General features: G+C 39.7%; 2 protein-coding genes across 2 annotated transcripts in view; both read right to left on the bottom strand.

Annotated features, from left to right (window-relative positions):
* The window catches only part of glrbb (glycine receptor, beta b), a 39,037-nt gene that overhangs the window by 3,592 nt on the left and 24,596 nt on the right, over positions 1-10,849 (bottom strand). The window lies entirely within an intron of this gene.
* LOC308075472 (GTPase IMAP family member 7-like) lies at positions 4,513-8,142 on the bottom strand. The gene is made up of 4 exons (XM_080415378.1): positions 7,859-8,142; positions 7,070-7,158; positions 6,053-6,089; positions 4,513-5,422 (listed from the first exon to the last, which is right to left on the bottom strand). The coding sequence occupies exons 3-4, from the start codon at positions 6,072-6,074 to the stop codon at positions 4,647-4,649; spliced, it is 798 nt and encodes a 265-aa protein (XP_080271504.1). The 5' UTR covers positions 6,075-6,089; positions 7,070-7,158; positions 7,859-8,142; the 3' UTR covers positions 4,513-4,646.

Below are 10,849 nucleotides of genomic sequence, written 5' to 3'. Positions count from 1 at the left end.
GGAAAAATATCTTTTTTTTTTTTTTTTTTACAATAATAATAATCAGGCATGCAAACAGCCCCGAGGTGAAAAGGGTGACAACATGTTTTTTTTCGGGTCAGGTGTCACACTATTGCCCTATATGGATTAAAAACGGCTATTGTAGCTGAAAAGCTACAAGTTTGCATGTCTGAATAATGCAAAAACAGAATTATTTGTTTGCATTTGCTTTTTTATATATATTATTTGCTTTATATATATTTTCATAATAAAAAAGTGCGTATCGTATCGTATCGAAATCGTATCGAAGTTGTGAGCCCAATATCGTATCGTATCGTTTGGCACGATCGGCACACCCCTAGCCCTAACTAATTCCTATACAGTATGTCCTACATACTGGCAATAAAGTGAGTTTCCATTTGCTGGAAAGAGGAATAGTTCTGAGTTTACACTGTACATGAGTCAAATTTCTTGTACAGTACACGCATCTGGTTATGACAATAAAGGTCTTACTGATTCTGACTCTGAAGGATAATGACTTGATAACTCTTGTGTACACAGAAAGGCCTACAACTACCAATACACACATACATACACACACAGGTACACACTTATATCCTTGTGGGGACCGCGAAAGCAATTCTTTGCTAAAAATGCAATTTTTACTTGTTTGTGTGCCATTTGTAACGCTAACTCTAACATTAACCCCAGTCCTAACCCTAACCCCTAAATGCCTGATCCTAACCCTGGCCCCAACCAGAATCTTGATTGGGGCCAATATTTCTAAGCCATGAAAATGACCCTTTCCCTCAAGGGGGCCTGAAAAATGTACCGACAAGGACAATTTTGAAAATGATTGCTATCCTTGTGTGGATTTGTGGTCCCAACATGGATCGTAATAGTAAAACGAATAAACACACACACGCGCGCACACACGTGCGCACACACACACACACACACACACACACACACACACACACACACACACACACACACACACACACACACACACACACACACACACACACACACACACACACACACACACACACTCCAGCATGACACACAGTGGTCCCAGCTCATTGGGCGGTGACTGACCTGAAATGACTCCACTGTGAGAACGGAGAACGGAGCTCTCAGGACCAGATGGAGGGATGATGATGATGATGATGATGAAGAGAGGGGGAGATAAACAACTGGAGGAGTGGATCGAAGGAGGAGGGTGGTGAGTTGAGAGGTGGAGGAGTGGAATGAGACAACAGTGGATGAATCTGAGCTGTAAGGTCCAGAGGTGTCTTTTAACACCATGATGGTGTTAAAAGATGTGGTTAGCACAGGGCTACTCAACTTAAGATGTCTCAGGGGCCACTCAGCAAAATACCAAAAGTCCAAGGGGCCGCCATAAAAATGACGGTCCTATTTTGGATTTTTCGATTTTGTAACACACAAGAAAATGTACATTTTGACATCATATTCTTTTCACTGTACCAGTTTATTTTGTGTGTATGTCCAGTGGCATCAGTTCAGCAAAAGCTAAGGTATGGCAAGGTTAGGGTTGCCAACTCCCAGAGATTGAAATAAGGGACACCTATCCTGGGCGCGCGGCAATGCCGCGCGGCCGGAAAAATGTGGGGGTCAAACCCCCCAAAAACCCGAAATGCATAGAAAACTATGCATTATACCTGTAACAATTGACGCACCTGTATGTATGTCTGTCTGTTTGTTTTTGAAAAATGTTTTAGCAACCCATATATTTGAACGGAAATGTATATTTTTATCCTGTGCTTACAAATTTAAAAAAACAATCTTCTTTTTTTTTTGACCATGAGGGGGCCGCCAAGACACTGCGTTCGGGCCGCATGCGGCCCGCGGGCCGCGGGTTGAGTAGCACTGGGTTAGCAGATCAACTGGTCTGGACTGGGACATTATCCCTACAGTTAGAGGAAGTAAAGCAGGGTCTTCAACGTGTTATAGGCCAAGGACCTGAGAGAGAGCTGAGAGAGAGATGAAGCAGGGACCCCCACTACATATTGTCTTCATGTTAAATGTGCATTTTCAGAGTTTTAACCACTTGAACCCTCAATACTTGACCGTTGGCTCTGTACTTGGTCAGCTCTTTTTTCCCTCCATGCCAAACCTCTTTGCCGAAAATAGCTTGTAGATCTGCTATTTTTGGCTAATGTTCCCCTCAGAATAGGGATGCTAGGGTTGAAGTGGTGAGTGTAAAAAAAAAAGGTCCCCATCACACAAAGATTTGCCGGCCCCCCTGTAGTGACCCCTAGGGGTCCCGGACCCCCCGTTGAAGACCCCTGAAGTAAAGGAACCATTGGGATGTTTTCCTACAACCAGTTCAACAGTATAAATACAGACGGATGAGTAATTGGGTGTTTCCTGTTCAGGAGAAATGAGAAATGTCTTCTAAATGTCAATGCTCGGCTTTGGCCCGTCTGCAGTGAATGGCGTTCAAATTGAAAAAAAAAAAACTTTTAATAAAATCTGACATTTCCAACATGGAGAACTGATTATCCGGTTGTTGTGGAGAGGACACGATTATACTGTATAATATTTCAGAAACTGCCTGCGAAGTATAGTCTACCATCCAGAGTGTTAACTAACAGAGCAGAGACTCTGTCTGAGGTGAATCTTGTCTCTATCGTCGCATTTCACCAGTCTCCCTTTCAGCCCAAACCTCCAGAGCTTCTGTCGGTCACCCACTTAGGACGAGACAGGTCTTAATGCCCGGTTTTAATGGGTTAAGAGGAACTCAGTTCTCTCTATTCTACATGTCGGTCTGTCGGTATGTATATTGTGGAGTATCACTCTGGGCCCGAACCTCTCAACTCGCCCACCAGGGGGGGAGGCTTGGGCCGAGACATCAGCACCATGGACAGCAGCTCGTAGCCCTGGGTCAGCTGATCGATGTAAATTGCATCGCGATGCACATGTTAAATCAGTGGGAGGGACATAGTTACACCTGGGAGGGCCGATTGGACCACCTGGTGTCCAAACAAGCTACATAAACTGACTGTATCAGAACTCGCTCTCTCCTTGGGGGGGGGGGGGGGGGGGGGGGGGGGATGATGTCGGGCGGGAGCTACACATTCCCCATTGAAATGCCAGGTTGAGACTAAAAATGTCTCTAGTTTGCAGAGACAGCCGCAGGCTCTCTCCTGTGTACTGACATCTTCTCTGTGTTTTTTCCATAGGCAATGTAGCTTGAGAGTAAAACTGGAAATACCCTGATCCGGGACCCCTGCCCACCTTCGTTAAGCTTTCCCCTCAATAGACTGTCGTGACTTGCACCTTAAACATGACTCAGTGTGCCAGTCTGCCAGTCTGTAATCTACACACACACACACACACACACACACACACACACACACACACACACACACACACACACACACACACACACACACACACACACATAGTATGAAGTCATAGTCTGTAATCTAAAACAGTATGGAATGATGGTCTGTAATCTACGGCAATATAGAATGCTAGTCTGTAATCCAAAACACTATAGAACTAGAAAAAGTGCAGGTCTCCGCCAGATCTGGTAGGTTAGGTTATTGTGGCCTCCTGGTAGCGCTATAATAGGCCAATGTGAAAAGGGTGCCATTTGTGTTTAGTGCCTCAATTAGGATGGAATATGGAAAATTGGAAAGATCCGTGTTGATTACAATAGATACTGTGTACCGATTTGCGTGATGTTTGGACAAAATTTGTAGGAGTAATATCATTTGTTTTGTGCAAAAATCGGCCTCCTGGTGGCGCTATAACAGGCCAATTCGAAAAAGGTTGCAATTTGGCATCCAGGGAGTGTGTTTGCTCAGTTTTGCAGAGAACGGGCCTGTTCACAGACACATTTTGTAGTCATTTTCCAAATAAAAATCTAAATGAATTGTTGAAAAAACAATGTATTGAACTTAAAATCTTGCCTATAATTTGACCAATTGATCATTGAAAAGTTACCGTCACATCTGTGTCTAAATTAAATTAACTTTTTTTTTTCCACATTTGCTTTTGTGGCAAAATGTGTTGACATAGGTGCGTGAAGGACGTGTCCCCACTATCTTGAAAATAACTTGAATTGTCCCCTCCATTACACCCTCTGAAATCGAATTTATCACCTGTGTTGTATACAGTATAATTTACTAATCTGCAGTGAGTCAACCCCACGTGAGTCAAAGTATAGATACTCCTGGTCAAATATTACTCAACAACAAGTGAAAGTTTGTTGCTCTGTCAAATTTGCACTTGAGTTTAAAGTACTTACCTTTAAAAATGCTTAGGTATGCAAAAGTACAAATTACAAAGTAAATTTTCCTTTTTCAATATTACAAGACACAAAGTACAGCTGTAGTGGTCAAACCTTTCTTTTTATTTCATTTTATTACACAATAACAAGTTTTTCGAAACACGGTCTTCTCTCCTAAGCCTGACAAATAAAATCTGCTAATTCCCCCCCCCCCTTTTTTTTAAGAATAGAAAAGAAAAAAGAATCAATGAGCCACAACAAGACATGCAACATGTTATATTATCCTATACTAGCCACTCTATAAATGGATGTTAACAGTGGTGTGGATTTCTTGACTTGAATATATATCACAGAAGCTTTGTCATTCATTGGATAGTGCATCTTTGTATCCCAACTACAGTTTTCACTACAAAAAACAACAACAATTCGGGCCCAAAATGGATTTGTGTTTTGTACGGAAGGAGCTTTCAGCTTCAATTCTCTCCTGTCTTAAATATTCTTCAAGTCTCTTCTTTTCATCCTCTTCAATAATCCTTTGCTGCTCTATCTCTGCTTCTTGGAACATCTCAGTGGTGTAGTGGCTTCCTACATTAACCTCCACCATCGACTCGATTTTGGCCAGCAGCTCAGTGACCTGTGAGGGATCCTTGGTTTCGTTGTTGAAGACATGATAGCGACCGCCATATTTGCTGATTACTGCTTGTAGTTTTGGACTCTTTTTCACAAAGTCTTCAACTGGATGACCATTGAGCAGGTCACCACCAGTGAGGAGAATCATGGTGTATTTGTTCGACATGTCACCAAATGCCACCTGAATCATTTCTACAGATGTCTGATCCTCTTCTGTAAATCTTCCCAGTTTGATCACAATCAGGAACACATGGGGACCAGGAGCAGCAAAACAAATACACTGTTTGATATCATTCATATCTTTATCATCTCTAAATCTGGTGTCAAAGATGTCAAAGGTGTCAAAGAATCCTGGTGTGTCAACAACAGAGATGTTTCTACCATCCACTAGACCTCTGGCCTTCTGACAGTCCATTGTCAGAGATACGGATTCAAATGCAAATTCGGATTTAAATGCCTCACAACCCAGGATGGTGTTTCCAGTGGCACTCTTTCCTGCTCCGGACTTTCCAACCATCACGATACGAACTTCTTTATTGTTCGTCTTGAGAGCTGGTGGATTAAAATGATATGGTTATGGATGATACGTATACAGAGCAGTGTCTATCAACCTTTTTTGTGCCAAGGCACACCTGGCATAGCCAAAAAATCCCAGGGCACACCTAGATATACGGTATATATAGAAAAAAAAGCAAATGCAAACAAATATTTCTGTTTTTGCATTATTCAGACATGCAAACTTGTAGCTTTTCAGCTTCCACTAGCCGTTTTTAATCCAAATAGGGCAATAGTGTGACACCTGACCCGAAAAAAACAGCATGTTGTCACCCTTTTCACCTCGGGGCTGTTTGCATGCCTGATTATTATTATTGTTTAAAATATTTTTTTTTCAAAATTATATTTTTTCAAACCCTCTTCAAACGGCGCGGCACACACACCGGACCAAAATTGGGACGTTTGCCAGGGTTGATATACACTGTATTAGAGGTTTCCTAAAAAACATTGTCTAATATATTGTATTATATCAGAGGGTGTGTGCGTGTGTGTGTGTGTGTGTGTGTGTGTGTGTGTGTGTGTGTGTGTGTGTGTGTGTGTGTGTGTGTGTGTGTGTGTGTGTGTGTGTGTGTGTGTGTGTGTGTGTGTGTGTGTGTGTGTGTGTGTGAGAGAGAGCACATACTGTACCTTTTGAACTCATGTCTGCCATGATGTTTGTGTTACTCTGTGTGTGTGTGTGTGTGTGTGTGTGTGTGTGTGAGAGAGAGAGAGAGAGAGAGAGAGAGAGAGAGAGAGAGAGAGAGAGAGAGAGAGAGAGAGAGAGTGAGAGAGAGAGAGAGAGAGAGAGAGAGAGAGAGAGAGAGAGAGAGAGAGAGGTATCATTATAACAGATCTGCATACAGATGATGTTAAACACAATGTATAGCAACCGTTTTTCATCACACAATCAAATGAGTTGTAATAGTCTCTATACTGTAAGCAGGGGAGTTGTACTCTAAGAGAAAGCAGGTTTACATTATCAACACAATGTCAAACCATCAAATAAAACATCATTAACAGAGCGGCCTCTTCACCCATGTCCTAATAATGATTTGTCTTATTTAGCTCATGGGCAATTGTATTTATGTGGTGCACGATTTGACAACTATTGCAAGACATGCAGTGGTGGAAAAAGTACTCAAATGTTTTACTTAAGTAAAAGTATCAATACGGCAATACTGTGTTATAAGTAAAAGTCCGGAATTCAAAATTTACTTGAGTAAAACTACAAAAGTATTAGGTAACACAATGTACATAAAGTACCAAAAGTAAAAGTACTAAAATGTTGGAAAATAGCAGATATAGAAGCTCACAACGCGTCGCGATGCAACACGTTGAGCTTGTAGATCGGCTATTTTCAAATAGCCTAGGTATAAAATGGGGCTAAAGTGGTTAATATATGTTTTATAATGTAGTAATGTATATCTGCAAAGTCACTAGTGAAATAATAATCGTAGTGGAGTAAAAGTACAATATTTGCCCCTGAGATGTAGTGGAGTAGAAGTAAAAGTATAGACAACTGGAAATACTCCAGTAAAGTAAAAGTACCTCAGAATTGTACTTAAGTACAGTACTTGAGTAAATGTACTTAGTTACTTTACACCACTGAGGACAAGTATTGATAAAATGGGTATACGTATACTTGACTGAGATTTCCTCACTCACCTGTAGACAAGAAAAGGAGACCTGATGATGAGACTATCCTCCTGATAGTTTTGGTGGTTCTTTAACTGTGTTTTGAATGCAGGGAGAACCTATCAGTGGATATAAGTGTAATAAGTAAGTAAGTTAGTGAGTAATATTAACTAGTCTCACTTTTAGGTTTCACTGAGGCAGCACCACCTGCTTGGCAGTGGTGGAAGAAGTACTCAGATATTTTACTTAAGTAAAAATAGCAATACCAGAATACAAACATACTCTGTTACAAGTAAAAGGCCTGTGTTCAAAATGTTACTTGAGTAAAAGTACAAAAGTATTGGCATCAGAATATACTTAAAGTACCAAAAGTAAAAGTACTAAAAATGTTTGAAAATAGGCGATCTACAAGCTCACAACGCGTCGCATCGCACCTTTGGTGCATATATTTAATGTTTCTTTACTTTACCTAAAACACCCAATGACCATTAGAGTGACATATAATCACACTATAAGGCATTATAACAATGTATTAGTATAATGCATTGTGAAATTATTATAATGGATTATAGCTATGACAATTATAATACACTATTATCCTGGCCAAAAGAAACAAGTCTGTAAGTGACAAGTAATTATAAAGTGTTATGATATTTGAAATTCTAAGTCTACATGACATTTTTTATAATGTGTTATGATTATTGTTATAAAGCATTATGAGTATTTATGAGTCCTCTTACAATGTTATGAGCAGATTATAATATATTATATCATTTTGTACTGTTTAAGGCATTATATACATGGGTCTCAGTGTCTTACCTGGTTTCAATGTTGAAATCCTGATCTGGAGAGACAGAGGAAGTATAAAGACAGGCTATGAAGCTTCATCAACAGAAACCAGCTCACTGACACATCTCTGGTGTCTCCCTGTCATTTCATATATTTCAGTCTGCAATTCCTTCAATGAGACAGACATCTCTATTGTTTACATGAAGTGAGTGAATCACCTGATTAAGCTCAGTTCAATCTGCGCCACAGAGAGAAGGAAGATAACAGCACAATCAACTATTGACGTAATCAAGGTCCAGTGCTTGTTTAGCATCAGTGTTCAACAAAAGACTACTGCATATATTACTCAGCGGTGGAAAGTAACTAAGTACATGTACTTAAGTACTGTACTTAAGTATCAATACTGCGATGTAGAAATACTCTGTTACAAGTAAAAGTCTGGAATTCAAAATGTACTTGAGTAAAAGTCCCAAAGTATTGTTATCAAAATGTACTTAAAATACCAAAAGTAAAAGTACTCATTATACAGAATGTCCCATTTCACAAGTTTTCAAATGTATAGAAGTCTTTTGAAAATAGCAGAATCTACAAGCTTACAATGCGTCGCATCGCAACACATTGTGAGCTTGTAGATCGGCTATTTTCAAACGCCAAAATTTATATAGGGCTGAAGTGGTTAATGTATGTTTTGTAATAATAATCCAAATCTACAAAGTAATTAGTAACTAAAGTTTTTAAATAATTGTAGTGGAGTAAAAGTACAATATTTGCCTCTGAGATGTAGTGGAGTAGAAGTAAAAGTGCGTAATACGTAACAAGAAAGAATGACATACTGTAGATGTCATGGTGGACAGAGAGTTGGCAGTGGCTGGATATTTGTAGGATGCGGGTTTGTGAGGGTGTGTGATTTCTGCTATGTAGGTGATTGATGTGTTTGGCATTGGTAGTTATAACATAGTATATTATGCATATGTTATATATTATATATACATTTATTATATTGTCGCTGTCCAGCAGGAACCAGCGAACTCCATTTTCAGCGCTATTGAACACCCTTTACGCCTGTGTAAAAAAAATGGACTAATGAATGAACTAATGAAAAGTATTAAAACGTGCCTCTGACAAAAACTCCCTAATTCCTCAAACTGTTTGTCAAAACCATGCAACTCCCCCCCTCTCCTCTTATTGTAATTAAATGTTAGATTATAATTTTAAATATTATAATAATATGTATTATAATGTATATGATATATTATAATATAAAAAATATTGTATTGATGTAATCTATTATATTATTATATATTTTAAAATATTATTATAATGTCATATGTTGTATTATTGTATATATGATATAACATCAATTAGATCATATTCATACTAGAAAATGTGCTCCTCGGAGCACAAGTCTCCGCCAGCAGACCCGTGCTATTTTAATCAAATGAAATCACTTACCCTATCTTTAACCATAGTTTTCTGGGAATGTTCTTCTTTTCCTTTCGATGTTCTTTACAGACTCTTGTACTTTTTCTTCCAGAGATTGTAGCAATCTTTGCTGTGTCATGTTGTCAGCATTTGTGGCTCGTCTTCGTTTTTTGTCATTTAGGGATTCTTTGTCTCTGTTTAGTGTTCTTTGTCTCTGTTTCTTAGCTTTGGCCTTCTGCGCCTTTGCTTCTTCATCAGGTTTCAGACGATGATTTGCTGCTTCTTCAGTTTGCGTAATGGGAGTTAGTTTCATTGTGTGATCTCAGCTGTGATCTCTGTTTGTACTGGATAGTACTGTTCCTGTCTAAGCTATTTATATATTTATATTACATATTGTGATGTCACGTGAAACTTGACCAATGTTAGGTGTTCTCAGAGGGACACACACACACGCACGGACGGGTGATTTGTACTGAAAGGTACTGTTCCAATCAAGACTGATTGATCCTGTCTTACCTCACTTCAGAAAACATAAATAGCTTTTTGAAGTGACACACCTATTTATAGGATTTTATTTCGTCATGCGTCTCGCTAGCCAATCAAAAGCATTGGTGACAACATATTGTCACGTGTCACGTGAAGCTTGACCAATGTTAGCTTGGCTAGGGGGGGGGGACACACAGCGGGACAGAACGAAAACATACTCTCCACCTCTGGCGGAGACAATGATGGTCTGTAGTCTACAGCTGTATAGAATGATAGTCTGTAATCTACAACAGTATCGAATGATAGTCTGTAATCTACAGTGGTACAGAATGATAGTCTGTAATCTAAAACTGTACAGAATGATAGTCTGTAGTCTACAGCTGTATAGAATCATAGTCTGTAAACTAAAGCTGTACAGAATGATATAGCACACATGAAACAACATCAGACATGGCACCACGCTCGTGTGTCCCCCATGTTGTCATAGTGATGGATGATGTCACTGAGGTGGTGATTGGGTCCATGATGTCAGTGACCCTTGGAGAAATACAAGTCTTGTGAAACGACATCTATGTTTGCTACAGCAAAGACCTTTATCTCTGCGTAACTGTGATGGAAAGTCCACACTCTCACACAGACCCCTCTAAACATCCAATCAGGTTTCTGTGGAGGTGCCCAGGCACATTCCACTGAATAAATGTTGAACTTTTGGTCACCAAGAGAAGTAAAAAAAAAACATAAAAATAAGGTTTGGTGTTTTCTCAAAGGGAATTTCTACCAAAGGCCACCGGTGCAAACGGCATAAAGTAGGAGCCAGTTCCCACCAGGCCCTGAGATTTGATAAATGTCAGTGGAATTTGAAGGGATGGATTACGTAATGAGAATCGATGTGATTCAGGACCAAAGGATCCCTGACTCGATTCATAACCTCTAAGGCTGTCAAATAAATAATTGAGCCCTGAATAGTCGTCGACTTTGAGGGGAGTATTCGATTAGTGGGTGTGGCTAACGCTCAATGTTTTATAATATCAATTCAACCAAAGCAGTATGCACTGACGGTCTTTGATACACTGCTCCGCGCAGCCTATGTTGAATCTAAAACACTCCTGTCAG

This window comes from Gymnoscopelus braueri, assembly GCF_963280865.1.
Source record: "Gymnoscopelus braueri genome assembly, chromosome: 20".
Classification (NCBI taxonomy): domain Eukaryota; kingdom Metazoa; phylum Chordata; class Actinopteri; order Myctophiformes; family Myctophidae; genus Gymnoscopelus; species Gymnoscopelus braueri.
Note: the sequence above shows the minus strand (reverse complement) of the source record. Positions and strands in the feature narration are given on the sequence as shown.

Coding starts and splice junctions, on each gene's coding strand:
- LOC308075472 (XM_080415378.1), bottom strand. CDS start 6,074: ATGGCAGACATGAGTTCAAAAG. Junction 5,423..6,052: donor GGCAGACATGAGTTCAAAAG/GTACAGTATGTG, acceptor TTAATCCACCAG/CTCTCAAGACGAACAATAAA.